The sequence below is a fragment of the Gouania willdenowi genome, chromosome 5 (assembly GCF_900634775.1).
Source record: "Gouania willdenowi chromosome 5, fGouWil2.1, whole genome shotgun sequence".
Classification (NCBI taxonomy): Eukaryota; Metazoa; Chordata; class Actinopteri; order Blenniiformes; family Gobiesocidae; genus Gouania; species Gouania willdenowi.
Genome location: NC_041048.1, coordinates 4,248,271 through 4,275,233, shown reverse-complemented (window position 1 = coordinate 4,275,233; position 26,963 = coordinate 4,248,271). Strand labels below are relative to the sequence as shown.

The window sequence follows — 26,963 nt, the reverse complement described above, 5'->3', positions numbered from 1 at the left end:
CAACAAGTAACGGGACAATTAAACAATGGAATTATGAAACCTAACAAGATAAACAGGCCAACAGCTGAGTTTGCTCGCAATTATTTTGGTAAGAATCATCCTGCCCATAATTTAAGTTATCTAATAGCTATCACAAAATGAAGGTTTGGTGATAAACAAATTATTGTTTGAAGTCCCTGTAAACTTTGCATTTGAATACTTGTTCTACAATCAAAGGTGCTTTTGTTTGTTTTTCTCACAAAAGTCTTAAACTGCTAATGTTCTTTGTCAATAGAATTATTGATAATATAGAGTAGGTAAAAAAAAAAAAAACTCAGATTATGTTCATTAGAATATCTAAACCGGACCAGATTACACACACGGAATCGTTGAACAAGTTCAGTTCCAGATGTTTGTGTTGAGTGAGACATCTTTAAATGATAAACTTGGCCCTTATTCATCAATCGTTCATACGTTCAGATCTGAGCGAATGACATGCGTTCGACCATATTCACCAATATTTATCACTTCTGACGTGAGGGTACACTACAATCAGATCTAACGTCAGGTCTGAGCTCGTGTGCGCATACTGTATCTGAGTGGATTTGTGGTTCAGCACAGCCTAATCTGACCGAGACTAAAAATTAAGTATTAAACAAGCCTCAGCTGTCATTTAAGCATAAGCAGACGCACATTCAGAACAGATCAAAATGGATTTTTAAAGCAAATTAAAATAAATGCATTTTTAAAAAGCCCACATTATTACTGAGAACACTTTTGGTTTTCTTTTCACGAAATACTGTCTATTCCCGATGGTAACCTCTGCTACTGCCTGAACATACATGGGACACGGTGCTATGCTCATGCTTTTAAATGTAAATAGTTCCTTAAAGTTTTACAAATGGGCTGCAGTAATCAGTAAAGTGATGAATTATAGGTGAAATTGACTAGAGACATAATAAACACAGACAGGGGAAAACAGAAGTTGCTCGCAGCGCACAAAGGGGGGCAGACGTCACCTGCTCAGTAGCTGATCCTCTTCCACAGAGCGTTTAAATGTGCTTTTTTAATTCCAGTTTTCACACGCTCAAAAAGCACATCTTTGATTAGCTCCACCTCAGATGTGAGGATACTGATTTTCATCTTGGAAAAGCTACTATTCTGGTTTGACCTCAATGGGAGGGGCCTCCAAAACAGGAGGGCGTAACAAGTTAATGACGATCGAATTCAGCCGCCACATTTATCAACACCCGATCATTTGTACGCAGGAACTGGTCAGATACAAAAGTTTCATAAATCACACATTGGTCCTGTCGTACAAACAGATGTGTTTTTACGCAAGGTTGATAAATGAGGGCCATTATCTTTTAAATCGTAGTTGTTTTTTGGCTGAAATTCTTGGAATATGTTGGTGTGGAGAGCTTGGAAGTTAAAGTTAGCCAAATGTAGCCTCTGACTAAAACGGGGTGTGACACTCCTGATCCAGAATAATTTTAAAGCATAATGAATAATGTTATAAAGGAAAAGGATTATATGGGGGTCCTGTGTGGGAGTTTCTTTAAGTCTAAACTGGGGCTTCACTAACTTTTCATGCAGTGAACATCTTCTCACCTTAATCTGGAGCTTTTCTGAGTGCTGCAGCCGGACGTCACTGAAGAGCCTGCAGAGTAATTATAATTTGTGTCACTCTATTGTAATGAAGAAAATTCAAAGCTCTTATTTTCATCACATGATGAACTCACGGAGTCTGGATTAGTGCCGACACCGTGGGCATCCCACTCTTACAGGCCTCTGTGGACAGGATGGACTGCAGCACCGACACTAAACACACACACACACACGTTAAGACTGCGTTCATACTGTGGGGAAAAAAGAGCACTAATAATTAGACAAATCCTTTAAAACAACACGTGTGCGCACCAACAGCCGTGTAGGGAAGAGAAGGGAACAGATCGACAGGGACGCAGGCTGGAGGTTGTCCGTAGGTCATCTCGTAGAGTAAATGCCCGAAGGAAAACACGTCGACGCTCTCTGTCGTCTGTAAGGGACACACACATGAAATATTGGAGACATTTATTATTTTATCTCAAAAACAAACTGAAGGACATCATTTAACCTTTAACTCTGATTGTAATTTAATGTTTTAGAAATTCAGTAATGACGTTAGTATTTATTGGGTTAACCCAGTATTTTTCAACCAAGGGGTTGTGGGCCCATATGGGGCTGCCCAGAATTAAAATGGGGTCGCCTGAAATGTCTAGTAATTGGTATAAAAAAAAACTGATAAAAACAGATTAAAAAAAAAAAAAAAAAATTCTTTAAATTATCATTTTTCACACACAAAAAATATCAACTAACTATCTAATCTTTCTCAAATATAAATCTAGTTCAAGTAAAATGCACTATAAAAATATCTGAAGTGAGGCACTTGTAACTTTGTGTACTAATTCTGGCTACTGCGCATTTGTAACACGTAAATAAACATGATCAGAAACAAATTCTAGAAAAAGAAAATGTCTCTCTGGTCGTCGGACGTTTGATTCAAAATGGGGTCACGACCCGTAAAAGGTTGGGGACCTCTGGGTTAAACAAACATTTATTTATTTAAGACTTGTGTTTACATTGATCTTCCTGAACTGTGTGAAAGCCGCTCGTAACGCTGAGGGAACTCCCAGCATGCCGTTCTCCACGTCCGTCAGTCGACACACGCCGTCCTCCATGATGACGTTAGTCGTGTGAAGGTGACCGAAAAAGAGGCCGCTGTCGTGGAGCAGCTTCAGAGCCTGAAAACACACACACACACATTGATCCATCGTCTGTGTGTGTGTGTGTGTGTGTGTTTTCAGCACGTACCTCAAGGATTTGACGGCCGTACAGTTTGATGTCCTGCAGCTCCAGACCCTGACTCTTTTTGGGGTTACAGTACTTCTTCAAGTAATTCTCTCTGGGTTTTACCTGGAAAAAAAAGGAAGAAAAAAAGTTTCAAACATTTTTTACTTTGTGTGTGATGACACACATGACATGAACAGAGTCACCAGATCACAAACAAGAAAAATAAAAAAGTGAACCATATGTGTTTCAGTTTTGACCAAATGTAGGTAATTTTCAGACCCTTCTGTGATGGCTGAGGAGGCCATTATAAAGATTCTCTGAGTAAACAACTTTTATCACAACAGGAGCCACAAAAGATTTCGAGCCCTTTTATGCATTTTTGTTTTTATTTTGTATATTTTTTCTATAACTTTGTTTTTTTATTGTCATTTTGTGTTTTTGTTCTCCTATATTTTGTTTGTTTATGTTGTGTTTTTTGTTGTCAGTTTTGTGTAGATTTGTTGACATTTCATAATATCTCACTCTCATTTTGTGTATTTTTGTCAATTGTGTGTTTTTAGAGATGTTTTGTGTTTTTGTTGTCCTAAACTTTGGTTTATTGTGTTGATATTGTAATTGATTGTTATAATTTTGTGTTTGTCATCAGTTTTATGTGATGACATTTCTTATTCTCATTTTGTGTATTTTTTCTGTCAATTTTGTGCTTTTGGAGTCGTTTTGTGTGGGGGAGGGGCAAATTCTGATTTAGTTTTAGTCGTAGTCTTTTGACTAAAATTCAACTTCATTTTAGTTCAAATGTTGTCATCAGGACTACTTACGTTATAGTCTAGTTTTAGTCAACTAAATCATGTTAAGATTGTAGTCAACTAAATCTGTTACATATATAGTATCAATATCGACTAATTTTAAAATTGTTTTTATTCACACATGTATTTTTATTAGTCATAGTCTAGTTATTGTCACTTAAAAAAACTTAGACAACAAAAACTATGATGAAATTAACAAAATTAACCCTAGCATGAAAATCAAAGCCGTTAGTTGCTTGTGATAGGTAATATATTGATCTCTGATTACGATCAATGTTAGTTATTTAATGTTATTAAAGTTAGAGTTGTATCTGATTGAATTCTTTGTGTTCTCAGTAAAAGACTTTACCTTACAGATGTGATCTCTCAGTGATCCGTTCTCATTGAACGGTCTGATGAGCAGGGCTGATGATTCACTGGTGCTGGAGAACATCAGTGGACACAGGTAAGGGTTCTGTGGAGGGTCAGAGAAACCAGAAGGACTGGGTGTTAGACAATAAATCTGCTTCACAACATAACCAACATTTTTAAAACAATACCTGGATTTCAGGTGTGTGCAACTTTCATCACAAAAAGTGATTTTCTGATCAGAGGGCAAAATAATCAACATCCACGTAGCATTTAGAATAATAACGATCAATCTGAGCATTGATAAAGCAAAAAACAATACGTTTGTGTTGTCATTTTATTCCTTTTTGGCATAATTTATAGTTTTGCTTTGTTTTTTGTGTAATTGTTTTCTCATTTTGTGCTTTCTGTTGTCGCGTGTGTGCTTTTGAAGTCAGTTAGCATATTTTCCTCTTATTTTGATGGATTTTTTTGTGTGTTATGAGCCAATTTTTGCATTTTTGAAGACCATTTTTGTGTATTTGTTTTCTGTTTTTGATGTCATTTTGTAAATTTAAAATTTCTCTCATTTGGTGTTGGTTTAGTTTTGTGTTTTTGGAGTCCTTTTGTGTATTTATTTATGTTGATGTAATTTTTTATGTGTTTTAAACTCATGTTGTGCATTTACTTCAGGGGCCGCTCAAAATTACAGCAAGGGCCACATGTGAACCCCGGGCTGCCAGTTGCAGATCCAATATTTCTTCTCGTTGTGCCCTCAAAAACTCTGTTAAAGTGACATTTCTGGTGTTTTCACAGAATGAAATTGATATTTTATCTTTCACTTTTTGGACGACATACAGGTAGTTTTAAAATGTGAGTTACGTGGTTTGTTTCATATATACAAAACATTTCAAACCAGATGGGAAGCTCAATCATGCATCTTTCCTTCTGATGAGCACTTACAGAGAGGCTGGTCAGCAGCTTCATGGCCGACTGCAGATCTTTGTCTGACAGGAACTTATCAGGTCCCAGGTCCACCTGCACAGGCAAGAAGACAAGGAGAGGAGAGTTCCCCCAACCAATAAAATCATCAGGTGAACCTCCACTTTGCAATCATTTTACTGTTCAAAACACCTTGGAACGCCACATATACATTTTCACATGATTCTTATTATTATTTGATGTTGATACGACAATAACATTGGACAATTCAGATGTTTATTCAGAATGCTTTCGCACAAGCGCTAATTTGCAACACTTGTACAAAGGAGGCTTAACCACTCAGACTAATGCGATGAACGAACTAAAAAGCAAGCAGGATGCTACTTTGGAACGTCTACGCGGATTTGAAACTAACTTAGAAAAGTTAAATGCTTGAGTTAAGGCCACCTTATGGGATTCACTGCTAGAGACATGAACTCAAGGCTAACAGAATTGTGTTTAGCCTGTCCGAAAAACAAATGGCTTATCATTGGCTCCCCTCACAAGCCAGCCGTTCAAGGCTGGTTCATCTATTCATCAGGATGTTTAAGCAGAAATGACGCTCCGTCCCCCTCCTCCTCTTCCCACACCGCCACCGCTTTGTTTTTGAAACAGATCTACCCAAGGTCATCTCACGTCATCTGCGATGGGCTGGACTGAACAGAATGAAGCAACCGGATCATGTTTCAATACCTTCTTCGGCCCTCCGTACCCCCTCCTCCACCTGTAGCGGCTACAGCAGGAGTAAATGAGGCTGCACGTGCACGCCCCTCAGCGGTGGGCTGCAATCGTTTTCTCCACCCCATCCCTCAACCCCCCCACCCACGTGCTATGTTCTCAAGTTTGTTGTGACTGTTTTGTTTTGGTGATCGCTGAGGAGGTTTTTCCTAGTTCTACATTGTGCTCTCCAAAGAGAACTCAGTTTACAACGTGCCTTTTTCCCCCCTCTCTTTTCATCCTGTTTTCCCACTTTTCATCCAAACATAACGCCACAGTTGGCGGCCGCGGCGTGTTTGTGTTTGTTTTTAAACTTTACTTGGCAAATAAAATCCTTTCTGATACTGATTAAAAATGAAAAAAGAACAAAAACACAAAACCTCTGCCAAGTGCCAAATCTCCTCTATGTCAAATATAATCAGTTATCTGGATCTATGATGCTGATCATGGTACCATGATCATTCACACTTTAAAGGCTTGGAATACATTTCTATTGCCATAAAAAAACATACAGTAAGTCCAACAGTATGGACATATCCTTTTAGTTATTGGATAAAAATTGCGATGAAATGTCCGTTGTTACTCAGTAACTTACCCAGCTGAGCAGATGTTTCTCTTTGGGCACATCTTTGTTTTTAATTAGAAAGTATTTCTTTCTGATTCTCCAACCTGAAACACAAACAATCTGTCAGCGGACCAGAATCTTACACCAGACTTCCACTGGAATGCATAACTACTCCGTAACGTCTCTGCTGTGCAACTGCTGCGTAATTGACTGTACGTCAACCCCCACTACCTCAGTCTGTGATGCGTAACTGTTGCAGCGAGGATTCAGGCGATGTCGCTAATTCACACATAATCACACGATATAGTGAGTTGTAGTGAATACAAAGAAGCACAGAGCCAAACAAACAGTTCATTGTGTCCTTGGAGAGGAGCAGAAGGAAATCCATTATTTCCTACCCTGTAGATCTTCAGCTTAAAATGGAGATTATTGTGATTCAACCATTGATAATTTCAATAGTTATGTGTGAATTACGATCCAATCCCACCTAGCGCCTGAAGAAAGTTTGATATAGGCACCAGCAGACCCATGCAACCCTGAAGGAGTAAGTGGGTCAGTAAATGGATGGAAATACGATCCGCCTTGAACACGGAGTATTTTATTTTGAAAATAAACAAGCTTATTTTTGCTGAATTCATGCATTGTTGCTCCGGCGTCCAGCAAAAATAGAATGTCAGTGTATTTGCTGCAGCAGATTGGCATACGGTGGAGATTGGCACATCGACTCTTATGGAAACTTAGGGGTTAAACTCAAAATGTTCACCACGTTGGTACAGTTGTAATCTGCCTACTATCCACAAGAGGGCACCATCAAATTAAACATTTCTGTCCATGGAGCCTCATGGAAATTACTAAAGCGTTTTAGAGACAGTTTTTATTTTTTTGTTGACTTTGAGAATTAAGTCATAATATTACAAGAATAAACTTGCGATCTCAGTTTACTAGAATACACTTGTAATATTGCAAGATTAAACTTGTAATAAGAGGAATAACTATAATATTACGGGAATAAAGTTGTATTCTCTGTATTAAACGACATAATAATAATGTGTTCATGAAATTGGCCAGTAGCAGTAGCAGCCATCTCCTCCTCCATGGGAATCGCAATGTTCTTTAAGTCTGTGAAGTTTCTTGTCTGAAATACACTTACTTACTATAGTTCTGATACTGATCTTAATGTGGTGCAGATTTGAGCCAAAAGATGAAGTCTTTTGAATTTTCCAATGAACTCCACAGATCTGATTTTTAATGACGGATCTGTGGATCTTTATCTGAATACTTTGAGATGCAGATACACTGCAAGGTTTCTTTATCTTAAAGTTAAAACTTTCTTCTTGTAAGATTACAACTTTTTTTATCCTAGTATTTTGACTTCACTCTCATATTATGAATTTTGTTCTCTCCTAAATTTAAACTTTATTCATTAAACTTTATTTATTCAGCTTATTCCTCTCAATGTGGCCCTAAGATGCCGTAACAGTAAAAAGATATTCACTTTAAAAAAAGAAAAAAAGAAAGAAAACATTGGCATACACTCCTGATAATCATGTGCAGTCACGTGAAATAAGTGTGATGTTATTGAGAACACGCTGGCTTCCATTTCTGAGTGGGAATGAATTAAGTAGGTTTGCAAACAGCTGACTGACTGACATGGTGTTTACACAGTGAATGGATCACACTGACCGATGTCTCTAAGGGGCTCCTGGACCTCCCACTTTGGGTCGGACCTGAAGAACATGGAAACCTGCTGAAGGGCGATTTCTGAGAAATAGATGAAGAACAGCAATTATGAGCAAAACAACCTAAAATAAATAAATGAATTGCTGCTGTACATCAAAACAACGTTCATAACATATATAAACATCAGGAAATCTACTGTTTCTGATTATTCTGGAGAGTCTGAGACATCAGAACATGAACCTGAGTAGTTGGCAGAGTAGCTGTTAGGATCCAGAAACTTTTTGACAATTAGGGAGCTTGAAAGCAGGGGATGCTGGGTAATGGAGTCCAGATAGGCCTGTAGTCCTCTCTGTCTCTCTGCTATGAATTCTCTGTCCATGTTTCCGATCAGTTTCTTTGGAGGGAGAGGAAGGCTGATCCCACACACCTACAGGAAAACAGAAAGGGAACCAGTTTAAACTTATTCATTTATCCTCATCTGGAGCTGAGGTCTTTATTTTGCTTAATTTATGCAACAGTTTCCTTTTCAAATGACTACTTCTGAAACTTTTCATAGGAAATCATCATGTTCCTATTTCACTAGCCACAATTTTTGAACATTTTGCAAAAATCTACCACTTTTTTTTTAAATACATCTTAAACATGTTATAAACCACTTATTTTTGCAGCTCTGCAGCCTCATGAGGTCAGAGGTCGGCGTGAGGAAACCAGAAGACCAAACCTCATCAGAAAAGCTGAGAGTTTCCGGTTACCCACCCCTTACTGACAAGTCACATAAACATCCAAAATCCCACCAGAATGAACAACAACTGAGTCAGTAAAAAGCTGACATGGCTGATTTTAAAGGTTTGCTGTTACACATTCTAATAGAAACTCTGTTCTCCTGCATGGTAAAATAAAAATAAATAAAACAGTGACTCACTGACGCTTTAGCGGTTTGTACATCGTCTGCAAGACAAATTACCACAACTCCCCACTCTGTGTCTGTCTTTAGAAACACTCACTCGTGTCTTTTGCAATGTTGAGGCACAACTTTTTCTGAGACAAAAGGATTTCCAAGGAATTAAATATAACATGGAACACAGTGAAGACAGTCATCAACGGTGACTTTACCAAGAACAGGACGTTCGTCCAAAATTGATGACAAGACGAGAAGAAAACTGGTCAGGGAGGCTGCCAAGAGGACAACAGCAACATTGAAGGTGCTGCAGGAATATCTGGCAAGTACTGGCTGTGTAGTAGATGTGACAACAATCTCCCGTCTTCTTCATATGTCTGGGCTATGGGGTAGAGTGGCAAGACGGAAGCCTTATCTTACGAAGAAAAACATCCAAGCCCGGCTTCATTTTGCAAAAACACATTTGAAGTCTCCCAATGAAACCAAGGTTGAACTTTCTGGCCATAATTCCAAAAGGTATATTTGGTGCAAAAACAACACTGCTCATCACCATACCTAGAGTGAAGCATGGTGGTGGCAGCTTCATGCTGTGGGGCTGTTTTTCTTTAGCTGGAACTAGGGCCTTAGTCAGGGTGGAGGGAATTATGAACAGCTACAAAGACCAGGCAGTGTTGGCACAAAACCTTCAGGCTTCTGTTAGAAAGCTGAAGATGAACTTTATTTTTCAATACGACAATGACCCTAAGCACAGCCACAACAACAAAAGAATGGCTTCACCAGAATAAGGTTGAGGTTTTGGAATGGCCCAGCCAGAGTCCAGACCTGAATCCCATTGAACATCTGTGAGGTGATCTGAAGAGGGATGTGCACAGGAGATGCCCTCACAATCTGTCAGATTTGGAGCGGTTTTGTAAAGAAGAGTGGGTAAATATTACCTCATCAAGATGTGCCACACTGATAGACTCTGACCCAAAAACACTGAGTGCTGTAATACAAGCCAAAGTTGCTGCAACAAAGTATTAGTTTAAGGGTGTGCATGTTTATGTAACAAGGTTATCTTAAGTTTTTTATTTTTACCCTTTAAAGGTTTCAATTTGTTTTTCAATCACATTGTACAGGTTATAGATCACATTAAAGGTGGAAAAAGTTGTGAAATTATTTGTCTTAGTGTATTTTTTTTACATAAAAAAAAACCTGGCATTAGAACAGGTTACTACTACCATAAGTAGCGTAGATCTACTGTATATGAACAAGAACGTATGTAGCTTAGATCTATACGAACATTAACCTATCTTGTATTGATCGAAATGAAGAGTAACCCATCTAGTATTGATCTATACAAACATTAACTTATCTAGTATAGATCTATTTGAACAGTAACTCATCTAATATAGATCTATACAAACATTAACCTATCTTGTATTGATCGAAATGAAGAGTAACCTATCTAGTATTGATCTACACAAACATTAACTTATCTAGTATAGATCTATTTGAACAGTAACTCATCTAATATAGATCTATACAAACATTAACCTGTCTTGTATTGATCGACATGAAGAGTAACCTATCTAGTATTGATCTACACAAACATTAACTTATCTAGTATAGATCTATTTGAACAGTAACTCATCTATTATAGATCTATACAAACAGTAACCCATCTAGTATAGATCTATACAAACAGTAACCCATCTAGTATAGATCTATATGAACAGTAACCTATTTAGTATAGATCTATACAAACATTAACCTATTTAGTATAGATCTATATGAACAGTAACCTATTTAGTATAGATCTATACAAACATTAACCTATTTAGTATAGATCTATAAGAACAGTAACCTATTTAGTATAGCTCTATACAAACAGTAACCTATTTAATATAGATCTATATGAACAGTAAACTACAAAATATATAGATCGATACTTTATTTGGGGCAGTTTCAACCAGGAAATCTAAGGTCCTACAAATATTACAGGAACATTCAACTGTAATGTCAAAAAGTCACCTTACAGACCACTACGGGAATCTTATGGACCACGAGTGGTCCACAGACTTCACTTTGAGTAATGCTGAGACACAGGGTTTGGATATTGGTAAAGTTAAATGGCCATGAGTGTGTGTTCTGACACACACGCATCAGTACACATGACTGATCAATGGTTAACATATATAAACGTGTATAAATAACAGACAGTAGCTGAGGGTGTGACAGCTCTGTGTTTTCGTTCCACTGTAACGACTTCATGGTTTTTCAATTCAAAAGTTGGACCATAATGCATTGTGGGTAAAGAAAGCCTAATATTAGGCTATAGATAAAGTTTTCATTGTAATTCTGTATTTTGTTACAAATGTATTTTTTTAAACTGTTTCTGTCATAAAAACATTTTTTTTCAATGAGAAAAAAAAATCATGCATTTTTTCCAAAAGTAAGGTGCAATTGATAGGAACAATGATTTTGAGGTATTATTACTTATTACTTTTGGAGCTATAAGCATTTATTGGGGAAAAAAAAACCTCCACTCTTCGAGCTTAGGTACCAAAACTGTAACCCTCATAAAAGTGTCATATATAAATATTTTTTCCCATCAGATCTTTTCAACAACTTCAAACTTAACCATAAATATAAAGTGTTTCATTATATTTCTATACATTTTATATTGTTAGGGTCTTTTTGCCTTAAAAAACGCATTTTTGCATATTTTATATTTAAATGTGACCAGCCTGGAGCCTGTCATAACAAAAGCATGACGGACATTGTTGAGAAAAAGGCTGACGTGTAAGGTTTATGTAACTGTGTCGGTTTGTGTGTGTGTGTGTGTGTGTAACTGTCAGAGCGTTTCCCCAAGTGACCACATGTGGGTTAATGATGAGTTTTTTTAAAACCACACCATGTGACACACACTCACCATCAGGCTGTTGTTCAGAACATCAAAGTCACTGTAGCGACGAATCACCTGTGAAGAACAGTTACAACTCATCATCAGCATAAAGATAAGACAACTTAGAAGTCAATAAAAGCTTGAATAATAAAAATAAAAGATTTTAAAAAGTCATTATTCTACAATCTCGTTCACTACAACTAAAACAGACTTATAATAAACAATAAATAATTTGATAGACTGCAGCGAAGACTGAATATGATTGTTTATTGATGATGAAGTTAAACAGGGCTAATTTATAACCATGCAGTGCTCTTTATGGTTCATTTACCTGCCACACGTTGTCTGAAGACACGCCCCTCTGGACTTTGATTATGTACTCCTGAAAGCACAAGAAACAAAAAATATGCCATTTCAATTAAAAGCAGAACTATAACCAATCAGACGATACGATTTATTTGCAAGTCTTAGTATTCCGCTGCTTATATCACAAGCTGGCAAATAATCACAAATTTTTCCAAATTCCAGCATTTCTACTCAAGTTATTCCACAAAATGTATGTACAATCGCAACAGTTTAAAAGTATTATTATTAAATAAAAATCCTAATACTGTAAGGAAAATGTTTTATATGTTAAGTCAAGTGTAATCTATGACTGAATTCTGTTTTTTTTTAAGGGGGAATTTGAAAATGTTGAGTAAATAATAAATGTGTTTAATATAAACAGTTGTTTGTCTTTCTTGCGATTAAAAAATAAACAAATGATCCTAGTTATTATGTTAATATTATGTTTAGAGGTCGACCGATGTGGGATTTCCAAAGGCCGATGCAGATACCTTTTTTATATTAATTCAGCCGATGGCCGATATCTAAAGCTGATTTTTGAGGCCGATATACTTTTTTTTTTTTTAAAGCACATTGATTATGAAAGACAATTGAAACACTCATATGATATAAATGTATATATTAGACATTAAATTAAATACACTAATAGAACTCTTAACATTAATGATTATGTAATATCCTTATCCTATTATATCGGCTTTTTATTTGTAAGCCTATTGGCTTCTACCTCTCACATGCAAATGCTGTTATTATTATTACCTTTTTGTTGTATATTCATATTTATGTTCCTTCTTTTTTCATTTAATGGCTACTCTAAAGTGTTAAATAAAAAATGTAAAAAAAATCAAAAAAATCAGCCAATGGGCGGTCTTAAAAAAAAAAAAAGTATATCACCTGGCCGATATTTCGGTCGACCCCTAATTATGTTTCATTTCCACAAATCTGATTCTAATGAGGGCTCAGGTAATTAATTCCCGGTCTGCTCACGCTACCTCACACAGTGCATAAGATTTTTGCGATAAAAGCTGCATTAAAATTAAAATCAACAGCAGGAACTGGAACACAACACCCAGAGGAATAAACACGGCCTCATAATCCCCTTCGTCTGCTCTGGGTTATTATTCACATTTAACTGTAAACAAACAAACAGCTGAGATAGAGACAGGACTGTCTTTATTACCACTGTTAAAACAATCAGCATTAATGGGGAAATATTACACAATACTATCACAGTTCAAAATAATGAGCTGTAAACATGTAGAACACTTGTGTCAAACTCAAGGCTCGGGGCCAAACCCGACCCTTTAGAGGATCGAATTCGGCCCCCAGGAGACTGTAGAAATGACAGAGAAAACATGAATCATAATTCAGTTGTAGATATCTCAGTCACTCCAAATACACTTAAATTTCACAAATTTCCCATGCTTATATCACATGATGGCAGTCATTTTTTATCATTTCAAACTCAAATTGATATACATTTTTTTCTTCAAAATCATGCAAATTTCCTTAAAGCTGATATCCAGAATTTCTGAGAAATCTATAATTTATGTTTATGTAAGTGATTCTTTTGAAATGAGAATAAATATTAACCTAGTCTTTTACTATGGTCTACTGCTGGTGGTCATTCATATACGACAATGTATATAAGTCCCGCCTTTGTCCTATAGACCCCCATACAAATACAAAATTGCGCCGTGATCCAATAGGCTTCCACTTCCTGTAGCGGAGACTGTCAATCAAAGTAAACTGTGCACGAAAACAAGGCCGTGCGTCACAACAGCAAACAGAAACGCCAAAACTTCTACTAATAAACTAAAGAAAAGTCTGGGTACAAAACATGTGCATAAACGTCTTTGTGACCGCAACAGAATTAATCTCGGAGATGCTTTTAAAAGGGGGAGGGACTTGCTGCTTTTCAAAGGATTCCAAACGGACTCTGATTTGGTGACATTTCTCATGGACAGGTAATAAACATGTTTTAATCAAACTACCATAAGTGGTTTATTAGTGAAAAACAATACTACACGTGTGTTGGTGTGTTAAACTTTGTTGTGCGCATGCACAAAAGTAGAGGCGTGGCTTCTGGTAGATTGGCAGAGGCAGGGGGAGGAAGTGGAGCTGTTTAGGGCGGGACATCGAGACGTTCACTTTTGAATTTTCTCTTTTCATCCTCTGGATATCAGCTTTAAAATATGCCACTAACTAAATTAAATCACTGTTCATAATATCAAGGAAATGTAAGTGAATTTAGGTTTATTTTATTTATTGGTTTATTCAACAGGGACAGTGGACATTAATATCAATACAGAAAATGTACCAGATTTAGAGAGAAGGCTATTTTTCATCTGTAGTCCTGGACACAGTGTTCTATTGTTATCCTAAAAGAACAATAATTACGGTACAAGAAATATACAGTGAAGAATGCAACTACATAATAATATATAATACTTCTATTTACATATAAAAAAACAACAGTGTTTCAAAAGACACACTGTTCACAAAATAAAACATTAAAAAGTCACCATGGTCACTGAATGCTTGGATATTGTCAGTCTCTTATACTTTCTATGTCAGTTATACTTGGTAGTTTAAACTAGGACACATTAATGTTGACATTTCTCTTTTTCCTGCCTAAAATCTGTGGCCCACTTGAGATCAAAATGGTCTGTATTTGGCCCCTGAACTAAAATGAGTTTGACATCCCTGATATAGAAGGACAAAAACATGTTTATAATATTCTGTAGAAAGTTTTTGGCATATTAAAGAGAGTTTTAACTCATTTCTGTTTTCTCCAGTTCTTTTTATGTATATATAGAGTCTTATTTACTACTGACAGTGATCATTAATGTTATGGCTGCATGGTAGATCATTCATTTATAATAATTAGTCTCTTGGCAATAGGGTTACTTGTTGTTCTGAGTGCTGTGCTTGGAAATCACAGTGTCCTTGCAGCGTAAGGTCACAGCTGTTTACTTATTGGGAAATCCTGGAAAATTGAGCCATTTGCTCTGATGCAGTCAGTGAGAAACTGCTCTTACCTAATTATGCAGTTCATTCACAGGGAAGCAGGGAATTAGAGGAAAGCAACATGTGCATGAATGTGACACATCATAGATGACAACACACTGGATAGGATCCTCTATCCACAAGATCCTTTAGTAACAGTAGATGTGAATAGTATTCAGAGGTATAAAGTAGGGGTGTCAAACTCATTTTAGTTCAGGGGCCAAATACGGAGCAGTTTATCTTAAGTGGGCCACAGATTTTAGGTGGGAAAATTAATCATTTTATCATTATTGTGCTCTAGCTTGCACTTCCACGCATAAATAAATGATAAAATATGTACGAAACTGATAATATCAAAGCAATAAGTGACAGATATCGGTCCCTGCATGGTTTTCACATCCATGTTATTTGATGTTGTGGCCCATTTTTATGTAATTTGAGGAAATTCCATGTAATAATTGGAAGAAAATTGCCGGATTTTAGGGAAATTGAGAATTCTTTCAATAATTTGAGATTAAATCATGAGATACAAGCCTGGGTAATGTGAGCCTGCTAATATTGTGGAGTTTCACTGAATTTGTGTATTAATTTGGAGATAACTACTACTGAATTAGTTGGTAATTTACACAATGATTCATGGTTTCTCTAACTTTCTTGCTTGCTGCTGGAGGCCAAACTGGATGCTCTATAGGGCCATATTTGGCCCCCGGGCTTTGAGTTTGACACACGTGGTGTAAAGAGTACTGATAAATCATACTCAAGTAGAAGTACTCTTACTTGTTTGAAGTTGTACTCAAGTACAAGTACAATTAAGTCCAATATAAAATACTTAACTTCAAGTAAAAAGTAGCTAAATTAAATAGTACTCAAAGTAATAGTTACTAGTTACTTTCACCCCCACGTTTATTTTGCTAATAAATCTTGCCACGGTTCCCTTGCATACAGTAAACAGCTCATGTTTAAACTTAAAAAGGAAGAGATCAATTCTTGCACAATTGGAACTTAATTTATTTTCCAGTTTAAATGGAAATTTCCATTAATTTATTTTCCATCTGTATAAAATAAGTTAATCTTCTTTTAAAATATATTTAACTACAAGTAAAATTACTGATTGAAAAATATACTTAAAAAAAGTACAAGTACCCATAAAAACCACTCAATTACAGTAATGTGACTACTTGTAATCTGTTACTTTCACCTCTGATAGTATTAAATAAAAGTGAAAAGTTGTCACTAACATAAATCAATCACCAATGCACTTGTTGTCCAGATGCTACAAACAGATTCCACCTGGTTTGCATTGATAGTGGGATGCTAAGCTACATGGCTAGCTCAGCTGATCCCATCCCGACTGTCAACAACACACCGACCATACGCCCATTATCGGACAGAGACGAGCCTGTCTATGCCTGACCATGTGGATGTTTTACCTAAACAATCCTAGAGAACTATTTTAATACCAAATAACTCTGCTAAAATGATTTAAAACAGTCTGCGTAAAATAAGAGTGGTTTTCTTGTAAAATGCGTAGCCAAAGTTCATTTGAAAAACAAGCATTTTTGATTCATTGGATGTTAACGCTCTGTTAACTTCTGGGAAACAACGTCCATCTAAACACATTACATTAAAAGTCGTAACAGTGAGGTGCAGTATTGACAGCTTTCTGATGGCAGTGAAAAATAATGGAAATAGTCTAAAAAGTGACAGCATGCAGATTGGAGGGACGGTGATCGAGGTGTCCGGTAATGGAACCATCAGTCATCGCCTGGTGTCTATGAAAACCTTGCTGCTTTATTCTTAAATGATTAATATGTGTCAAGGCAATAATTTTATAGCTCAGTTAAAGGAAACCTGAGTTTAACACTAAAAAATGTCTGAAAAACCACAGGATAACAGGAGAACCACGATGTCCGATATTGGAACCAGTGACGCAGCATTAGACTCAAACCACCACCACTCTGGATTATGTAGTATTTAAACCATAAATAACAAACATTATTTGCGAGTCATCGTTGGAAACATGGGAATGTGTTCAGCAATAAATTCCGCTGCTTGTCACCGTTTAATGAACGTTTATTATCCGGTAAAATCTCACCGTGTGTGACTGAAGGCTCTGACTGGTTTCGATCACCGCGGTCAGAGGGACGGTGTCGTCCAGCAACAGGCGACCAGGGACCGGCTTCTCCTGAAGAAACATGCCGGTCAAGGACCACCGACAGACCGCAGCGTCTGTCGCAGACGAACCGAGACGGAGAACCAGCAACGTCCCAAACGAGTGGAACAAGCCAGGCTAACTGAGGCTAACTAGGGCTAGCGCCAACATACAGTAACCAGGAAGAGCGACGTGCGTCTTACGTCATCACGCTGACTGTGGAAAATAAAAGCAGGCAAAAAATAAAATAAAATAAATAAATTAAAGCAGGCGTATCATCGCCACCTGTTTGTAATAATATGGAATAAAATAGAATCTATCTATAAAGCAGGGAACCTCACACACATGGTCACAGTTATGCGATCAAATAAATTCATTCAATTGCTGTCACAAAAATATTGCACTACATGTATAGTGTTGACCTTCGACAGCATGTGCAGGCAAGGAAGACAAAAAATAATAATGATAATAATAATAATAAGCCAATTTGAGAGCCTTTGCATTTTTTTTTTCATTCCTAGTTTATCAACTAAAAGGGAATCAGTCAACAAAGAAAAAGAAAAAAAAAACAACTGCTCGTGTAACAAAATCTGTCTAAAATTAAAGATTCCTTCAAATGAGATTAACAACAGCATATTTGTAATATCATAATAAGAGCTACTGGTACTAGATTATAAAGAAAATGCAAACTTCAAAATGTGTAAATAGCCAAGAACAAAAATCACATCTTTTTAGAGCAGAATGTCTTGTCTGAATCTGGTCTTTCTTCACTTTTGGTCAAATTTCTCTACTAGAAGGATGGGCAATGGGAGAGTTCACAAGTCCTGAGGATGTGGAAGACGTCCACCACCAGATTGGAATGTATGACATCGGGTCTTCTGCTGATTGGATCTGGCATTTTCCTGAATTATCGCAAAATTGGATCACGTTGGCAGCACGATTGGAAGCCGCAGTTAACGACGAATGGAGCCAAACTCTCCAAACTCTCTCAGATGGATTCCACCATGGAACTTTAAGAGGAGGATAGTTTGTCTCACTGGATATTGCCACACCATTGAATTACTTATTAAACTGACCAGGAACAGTAGGGCTGGCAGCCATGTTATGGCTAGCCCGTCTCAAAACACCTTATCTATTCTCATCCCCCCCCCCCCCCCCCTCCTGAATGAACAGCCCGTGGTCTGTTTTCTTCTCTCCAAACTCTCCAAGGACGGAATGTTGATAAGACGCTCTGACCTTACCCTCATTTTTCATGTACACCTGGACTCGGCTCTGCCGACGAACTCTCGAGGTCATCTCTATGTGAGAGTCAGCAGCAGAGTCTGAGTAAACAGGCTTATCTCAACAAACACTTTCACTCCCCCTACATCACTACATATCCTGTCTTTGTCACCGTCTCCTCTGGTTCCAACCCTCCTCCCTCCCAGCGGTTGGGCAGTGGGAGGGCAGCGCCACACTCTGGCTGACCTGCGAACTACCCATCCTAAAGATCCATTCCTTGTGCTCACGTGCTGTTGTATTGAATTGTATGTTGTGTTTGTTGTGTTTACGTTGCAAGGTTTGCTGAAGAGTTTTTTCATGATCCCAAACTCCGCCCCTCTCTACAAGGGCCTAGTTTGGTTTTTGCCTTTTTTAAATCTCTTCTTCTTACCCATTGTTTCATATTTCTCATCTAACAAACGCATCGCTGCTCTTGCTGGCTGCTCCCCAGTACCCCCATACCTGTTCCCCATGTGATATGTTATTGTCTTTCATGTTTCTTGGTCGGGATGTAACTGAAACTGAATTTCCCCTCGGGGATTAATAAAGTATAATCAATTCAATAATCAATGTCAAACTCAAGGCCCAGGAGCTTATTCTGGCCCTTTAGAACATTTAATTCAGCTTGCAGGGGAAAGTAAACTAAAAATCACAGAAAACGAATCATTTTGTCAATAACCTACTAATTCAGTTGTAGATATCACAGCCCCTCCTTTTTAATCACAAATTGTTGAAAGAACTCTCACTTTTTTTCCAAAATCCAGCAATTTTCCTCAAGTTATTCCACAATAATTCTTCAAACCAAATAAAATGTGGTCACAAAATCAAGGAAATTTAAATGTAGATCCTGCTGTTATTTGTCACATTGCCTGAATATTATCGATACCTTACATACTTTATATATTATTAAGAGATGGAAGCGCAAACTAGGGCATTATTAATCTTGATATTGCTCATTTTCACAGGTTTAAATCTGCGGCCTAACAAATCAAACTAATGCGTATTATTTAGCCCATGAACTAAAATGAATTCAATGCTCCTGGTTTAAAGCAACTAATGTATTTTTCCAAATAACATAGTAAGGCAGGCAGTGTTTCCAAAATGGGGGTACGCGGGGTACGCGATGGCCCTAGAGAGAGAGAGAGAGAGAGAGAGAGAGAGAGAGAGAGAGAGAGAGAGAGAGAGAGAGAGAGAGAGAGAGAGAGAGAGAGAGAGAGGAAAATTAACAAATAAAAGCATTAAAAATATGGATTTTTGTAATGTTTATTTCTAGTTAATGACTATCATACTAAATATTACTAGCAACTCACAAAATAACCAAAACACACAAAAAGAGATAAAATATACCGAATAATAGAGGTGCAACTAATGATTATTTTCATTTTAAGATTCATCGGTCAATAAATTAATCAATTATGTGATTTATTTTTAAACATAGTTTATCTAAAAAGCATTTATACTCTGCTTAAACTATTTAAACTGTAGTAAAAGTGTCCCTTACGCACAAACGCTTGCGCACGAAGTCACACAAAAACAATCGTGCGCGCGCGCACACAAACACTCGTGGTGCGCGCGCCGCACACAAAGCTCTGCAGGTGAATCAAACGGTTCGACTCACGTTCAGTGACGTAAATCCCACGACGTAACAAATCAATAATGAAATTCGTTACCAACGCTTTTAATAGTCGATTTTTATCGATTCATTGTTACAGCTTTTACTGAATAATGAAAACAAACATAAAAATGACACCAAAAACACAGAGAAAAATATTTCCCATTATCAGCAACATACAAAACGACAAGACACACTAAATGAGACAAAAACACACAAGCTCACTGCAAAATACACAAAAACAAACATACAAAACGACACCAAACACACACACATTCATTTTAATAATGCCAACACACACAAAATAAACAAAATAAGAAAAAAAATATACTGAATATTAAAAAACAAACAAAATTCACAAAATGACAAAAAAAAAAATACAAAAAATGATAGAAATGATCTTGATTAGAACATGAACTGAAAATACAAGGAACAGTCCTACATCAGGAGGGAGATGACCAGTGATGATAAAATCTATAGAAATCTATTCAGAAGGCACTAAATACTGTTTCATTACATTTATTTAGAAAATTAGATTCTTTAAAATCTGTGTCATCACTCATTCATTTCATGATTATGCTCTATAGTTGTTTTTTTTTTTACAGAATTCTGAACAAAATGTTGTATTCGGACAATGGGGGAAAGCTACTTGAGCCAAAAAAGTTTGAGAACCACTGCCCTAATATTATGGCTGACAAATATATCAAGGCCACACTTCAATTTTATTCAAGTTAAATGTACAGGTACAAACACAGAACAGCGTGAAGCTGATAATTTAAGTCTATTAAACAGTAAATCAGGTGTATTTTGGTGTCGATAAGAGTTTAAATATTTCCTTTTCTCAGCCTTTCTGCTGGTCCTCAGGCAACATCACCATCACCTCCCCCTCCATCACCACTCTGTCTTTAACGGAACACGTGACGGCGATGAACGCAAACGACATCTTGATCTTCTGCACCTCGGCCTCTGCCACCACCTCCTCGCCCACGTACAGCGGCGCCGGGAAGCGGATCTCCTGGTAGAGGAAGACGCAGCCGCGCCCTGGCATCTTGGTGCCGAGCACTGCTGAGATCAGCCCGTTGATGAGCACGCCGTGCACGATGGGCGTCTCAAACGCCGTGGTTTTGGCGTAGGCGGCGTCCAGGTGGAGGGGGTTAGTGTCACCCGTCAGCTCCGCAAACAGCTCCACATCACGTGATGAGAAAGCTTTAGTGAGTGAAGCTCGCTGTCCTATGTGGAGACGACGACGAAGAGGAGGAGCGATGAAGGAGGAGGAGAAGAAGAGCTTTAGTGGATGAAGGACTTTTCTCCACGGTAACGCCATGACGACAAAAACAAATCACTTCCTGCTTCAGTCGAGCTGCAGATCCCGACTGTTTCCTGTCAGCGCTAGCAAGTACGGAGACACCTGAAGGCAACACGAGGGGCAGAGAGCAGATTTGATGTTAATGGTGAAAAACGTCATTATGTAACATGTTTAGTCTGGTGTTCTTCACTGACTCACACTGACCAGTTCTTTTTAAATGAGCTCGAAAATAAAATGAAAATTCTTGGCCAAAACCGAAAATGAGAAAACCAAAACAAACTATTAATGCTAATTATTAGTACCATTGCATTTATGGCTCTGAGTCGGAATGTGTTGTAACTTCACCCAAAAATGAAAACATTGCAATTGTATAAATTAATATTAATGCTTGAAAGAATAAATCAATTATTCTTTGAACATTTCCGCACAACATAATGGTGATAGATGAGACAGTCTTGACGGCTGGCTTTGGGAGCCAAAGATGATGAGCCATTTGGTTTTTGATTCAGGCTAGCTCAATTTGAACAGCCTTTATTCCCAGGTCTCCCAGCAGTAATCCAATGAGGAGGCCTTTTAACTAGAAAACCGAGCGATCAACTTCTCCAAGTTGGATTCAATTTTGTGTAAACGTTCCAAAGCAGCCTCCTGCTTGCTTTTGAGATCATTCATCACATGAGTCTGAGTGTTGAGAGCCCTGCTCCATCCATCAGAAATGACTTCCCAAAACAGCTGCCAATAATACAGACTTTGCGATAGGTCAGAAAGCTGCCAGCTCCAATCAGCAGCATGCCTGCTACCATAACTCTAATCATGTAGATGTTTTCCACAGACACAGAACTAGCCACTTGTTCAAAGTGTCGAGCGCATATCCAACAACAAACTTGCCGCTCGGACAGGCGGGCTCACCACTGCCCGATCTTTTTGTCAAAAAAAATGTGATCGATTGCATTGAGAGACCAACTGATCAATTCCATAATTTTAGTTTGGACAGAGATGCAAAGAGAGGCTCCTATTAGATTCACAAGACCAGACAAAACAAAGCAGCAGCAAGGACAGATATGGTGGGAAAGAGGGAGCAGAGAAAACGCGACCGCCTTCGTCGAGGAGCAGAAGAGGAAGTCCTGATGAAGGTATCAGAGGATCTCTGTGAAACGTGTGCCAACAGACTCTGATTAATACTGCTGATGTGCAGCCATGTGTCAAGCTGCGGTGTAGAAGTCCATGCTAACGAAGGCTAACAATTACTACAGTGTCGACGTGACTCAGAAACATAAAACACACTTAAATCCCCCGTCTCAGAAAACCCTTTAGTTCTCAGATGTATTGAAATACAGACGCTCTGAGTCTGCAGACATGTTGACCCGTTTCAGCTGAAAACCAAAAATGTACTTTAGGGCCATTTTCAGGCAAAAAGTTTCAGTGGCCAAAATGTTGGTGCATCACTAATGGAAGTCAAATACATTCAATACAGTGATCAGGGATCACTGTATAAAGACATAATTATGTATTTGATGTATACATAACAACGCTCTTATCTGCATTTCATTCTAACAAGATTTAAAATAGGTTTTATTCTACAGACCTGATTCACTCTGAAGGCACAGTTGTGGTTCTCGTAGGAACTGATCAGAGTCAGCGAGCTCCACAGCTTCACCAAACCTCTAACACACGCATGCACGCACGCGCACACACACACACACACGCACGCACGCACGCACGCACACACACACACACAGAAATAGTTTTTCAAACTCTGGGAGAGATTTCTTGTTGATAAACATCATTAGTGAAGTTTCTCCTAAAGCTCACCTGCTGTAAATGCGCAGAATGGCAGTCAGAGAGTCTTCTTCGTATTTCAACACATCAAAGTTTATTGCTGCTCCCGCCTGAATCACACACACACACACACACACACACACACACACACACACACACACACACACACACACACACACACACACACACACACACACACACACACACACACACACACACACACACACACACACACACACACACACGCGCGAAGGAAAGAACAAATGTTAGACATCATAAAATACACAAACACGCTTTGTTCACATTCTTTTTCAAAACGTGGAATCCAAACCCAAATGTTACCGTGCACATTGTTCATGGTTGAGGTCAATTATAATTAGTGATGAAACGGGTCATCATTGATTTGTGATCCATACGGATCACTCTCCATGGTTCGGCGCGCACGTGGTCCGCGGATTGATTGATGGTAAATAAAAATAAAAAAAAAAACAAAAACTTTTTTATAATGATCAGCGCATCATTAGTAATGCCTCGATGAAGCCTGTTCCGTTTGCGACGTCCGTCCGTGTGTGTGTGTGTGTGTGTAACTCCGTGTGTCCATGCGTGTGTGCGCGCGCAACTGACAGCGGGTGCACTTGCATATGTGTGGTTCAGGCTCTTGATTGTGTATCTGTGTGTGATTGCATGAGAGTTGAAGAACACACACATACAGGGAGAGAGAGAGAGAGGAACAGCTCTGTGTGTGTGCGTAATAAGTGTCGTCATGTTTATGCTTCTGTCCATCCATGTCTTTTAAGGCTCTTATTAAATAAATATCGGCTCTAGTCAGAATGGCCATACTTGACTATTGTAAGAATTAGAAATTAAAAGTCAGATCTGCTTTCTTTTTGATGATGTGGGCGTAGGCTAGTATTTAATTCACTCTCCATGTTTAAAAAAAGATGATGCTTTAAATTTTTTTCCATAAACTTCATCCTGTTTAAAAGATGAAGGTGTCATGCCTTATATTACACTTTAATTTGTTTTTATATGATGCAAAATGTTATTTAAGCATTGAAGTGACACCTCAAGTTAAACGTTATTTGTATTTAATGAGCAGAAAAATGTTGCGCTAAGTGTTCTACAAAATAAATGGAGAGTTATTTGTCTGGTCTTTTTTATTTTTCCTGCTGATCCGATCCGTGACTCAAAACCGTGAGTTTTTTGATCCGTTGCACCACTAATTATTATTGTAATTGTGTAATTAATAATCAATGACAATTATGGCATAATTATAATGAACAGAAAATGAGTAAAAACAAGGAAAAATTGACTCAAATTGTTAAAAAAAAAAAAAAAAAATTCTTAGTTTCTCGAAATCATCAGGCGACCTCGTCCCAGTGTTTCGCGACCCAAATGGGGTCCTGACCCCGGGGTTGAGAAACTCTGAATATAAACACAAATTCCACCACTATTTTTCCTGAGGATAAATTCAGCTCCAGCTTAACATTATCAGCTGGTTTTAATGAATGATGATGGCTTTAAAGTCTCACCTGTCCATGTAGAGTCCTCAGGCCTGTTATAATGAAGTTCTTTAACTCCACAACACTCGGTCTGATCCTCTGATCATCCACAACTCTGAGGAGAAACAACACAGGACCAGAAACAAATGCATTTGAGCAGGTTATATTAATAATGTAAATATTAAGTTTAATTATGGACTTACAGACAGACTCTCATGTAATGGTACGGTGAAGAGTTCTTCAGCACCACACGTCGGTAAACGGACGTTTCCTCTTTCTCGTCGGTGTTTCTCATCCTACTCACGCATTAGTGATCAGCAGCAGATCAATCAGCTGATAGCAGGAGGAGAAAAAACAATACACATATTGATCTGGATCTGCAAATATTATTATTATTATCTTTAGTATTTACAGAGTGCAACATTTGCAAAATATTTTGATTATGACAATTTAGCTAAACTTAGCATAACTCAAACTTTTTTGGGTCGTGATCCCATTTTGATATCATACATTTGTAGCGACCCCGGATACTTTTATTTTTATTATTTTTTGATCATGTTTGTGATACGAGTAAACACTATGGTGACAGGATGCACCAGCTCAGATATTGTTCTAGTGTATTTCCTTTTTTATTTTTTTAAACTAAATTTATATTTGAGGAAGTGAAAGTATAAAGTACAGTAGTTTGACATGGTGTGTGGTGTTTTAATTTGAAAAGGAATATTCATTTTCAAAAAATACAAAAATATAATTTTCATTTTAATGATTATTTAATTGTTAAACTGTATTTTACTAGTACTACTAGATGTATATCTGAGGAAGTTAAAGTATATATACAGTTGTTTGAGATGTTTTATTTTGAAAAAGAATACTGATTTAAAAAAATTACGAAAATATAATTGTAATTTTATTTAATTATTGAATTAACTATTTAAATATAACATTTTAATACAGCCTTTTTTAAACTACATTTATATTTGATTACAATTGTTTGACATTGTATTTGTTGTTTTAATTTGAAATGGAATAATCGTTTTAAAAAATGACAAAAATATAATTAAAATTTTCATTATTATTTAATATTTATGTTGTAATAAAAAAGTATAGCATACAGTTGTTTGAGATTGTATGTGATGTTTTAATAAAAAAAAGCAATATTAAGTAAAAACATTACAAAAATATCATTTTAATCAGTAATTTAAAAAAATCAATTACTAGACATTTCAGGCGATTTCTGTTTTTAATCAGAGTTGGAATAATTAATTATATTACTTTAGTGTTTACAGTTTGTATGATTTTTCAAGTTATATAAAAACTTAAAATTGTTTTTTAATTTCATAAAGTTCTTATTATACTGAAAAATAAATACAAATAAACTCAGTACATGATTAAGTAATAGTGTTGTTCAATATTTACAGTTAGAATATTCTAAAAAAAAAATAGTATGATTAATGATTAACTGTATTTCTTTAAGACTTACAGTTTGTAAGATTTGCATTATTACTTATTTTACGACAGTATATAACCACACTTGATTTAATGATCTATTATTTAAACAAACTGTTTATTAACGCATGCGTCATGACGGATAAGGTCAACTAGTTTAATCACGGTTAGCTTTAGCTAAGCTTTATTTTTAACAGCCACACTAGCAGAAAAACAGCGGATAAACAATAAACTAAAGTGTTGCTCAGGTAACGTTGCATTAATGTCGTTAAAACGCGTTAAAAGCGCCAAACTCACCATGAACACACCACGTGCCGCACATTCATTACGCAGGAGCCTTTCTGCTCTGCGCATGCGCACTGTGCCATCAAAGATCTGAGAACGTGAAGATGATCACTGCGCTGAACAAATGGAGACCGAGTCACAGACAAGAAAGATGTGAATTCCCAGTGTTTGCAAAAAATGACATATTTACAAACAAATAAATAAATAAATGCTGAATTAAATGAATACATAAATTAATATACACTTGTACAAAAAATAGTTGTTCAAGTATAAATTAACACATACAATAATAAATAAATAAATAATGAAATGCTTATTTTATAATGTCTTTGTCATCCATCCATCCATTTTATGACCCGCTTGTTCCTGTTTTCAGGGTCGCGGGGGTCTTTGTTACCATTTAAAAAAATATATATTTATTTCCTCAATTATCTATGTATGCATTTATTTGTGATATTCTATATTCATATCATGTAGATGTAATTGCATTTCCACATTTACTTATTTGTAGTCATGTAATTTTTTGTCCTCATAAACAACACTGTTTTTCATAAGTATTAATATCACTGAACCAAATACCACTAAGTGATCAAACTCA

General features: G+C 37.0%; 2 protein-coding genes across 5 annotated transcripts in view; both read right to left on the bottom strand.

Moving 5' to 3' along the window:
- pxk (PX domain containing serine/threonine kinase) overlaps positions 1 to 17,407 on the bottom strand; it is a 32,201-nt gene extending 14,794 nt beyond the window's left edge. The window contains exons 1-13 of one of the 2 annotated variants that reach the window (XM_028446314.1): positions 17,122 to 17,407; positions 12,004 to 12,054; positions 11,700 to 11,747; positions 8,128 to 8,314; positions 7,891 to 7,968; positions 6,238 to 6,311; positions 4,908 to 4,982; positions 3,967 to 4,071; positions 2,833 to 2,934; positions 2,601 to 2,762; positions 1,900 to 2,017; positions 1,722 to 1,800; positions 1,591 to 1,639 (exon numbers count right to left, since the gene is read on the bottom strand). In XM_028446314.1, coding sequence (XP_028302115.1) covers positions 1,591 to 1,639; positions 1,722 to 1,800; positions 1,900 to 2,017; positions 2,601 to 2,762; positions 2,833 to 2,934; positions 3,967 to 4,071; positions 4,908 to 4,982; positions 6,238 to 6,311; positions 7,891 to 7,968; positions 8,128 to 8,314; positions 11,700 to 11,747; positions 12,004 to 12,054; positions 17,122 to 17,223 — 1,230 coding nt within the window. In that variant the 5' untranslated portion in view covers positions 17,224 to 17,407. The remainder of the gene's footprint in view (positions 1 to 1,590; positions 1,640 to 1,721; positions 1,801 to 1,899; positions 2,018 to 2,600; positions 2,763 to 2,832; positions 2,935 to 3,966; positions 4,072 to 4,907; positions 4,983 to 6,237; positions 6,312 to 7,890; positions 7,969 to 8,127; positions 8,315 to 11,699; positions 11,748 to 12,003; positions 12,055 to 17,121) is intronic. The other variant, XM_028446315.1, reaches the window with a different exon arrangement.
- Positions 17,408 to 20,753: 3,346 nt separating this feature from the next.
- On the bottom strand, positions 20,754 to 26,510 carry rpp14 (ribonuclease P/MRP 14 subunit). 3 transcript variants are annotated; one of them, XM_028446382.1, is made up of 6 exons: positions 26,378 to 26,510; positions 24,838 to 24,967; positions 24,665 to 24,749; positions 23,166 to 23,242; positions 22,939 to 23,017; positions 21,252 to 21,458 (listed from the first exon to the last, which is right to left on the bottom strand). In XM_028446382.1, exons 2-6 carry the CDS (start codon positions 24,927 to 24,929, stop codon positions 21,402 to 21,404), a joined length of 390 nt encoding a protein of 129 aa, XP_028302183.1. In that variant the 5' UTR covers positions 24,930 to 24,967; positions 26,378 to 26,510; the 3' UTR covers positions 21,252 to 21,401. The 3 variants fall into 3 exon arrangements, with proteins under 3 accessions (XP_028302182.1, XP_028302181.1, XP_028302183.1); XM_028446381.1 differs by lacking the exons at positions 22,939 to 23,017; positions 24,838 to 24,967; positions 26,378 to 26,510 and having other exon boundaries at positions 20,754 to 21,458; positions 24,665 to 24,725; XM_028446380.1 differs by lacking the exons at positions 23,166 to 23,242; positions 24,665 to 24,749; positions 24,838 to 24,967; positions 26,378 to 26,510 and having other exon boundaries at positions 20,754 to 21,458.
- Positions 26,511 to 26,963: the final 453 nt, after the last annotated feature.

Coding starts and splice junctions, on each gene's coding strand:
- rpp14 (XM_028446381.1), bottom strand. CDS start 21,374: ATGGCGTTACCGTGGAGAAAAGTCCTTCATCCACTAAAGCTCTTCTTC.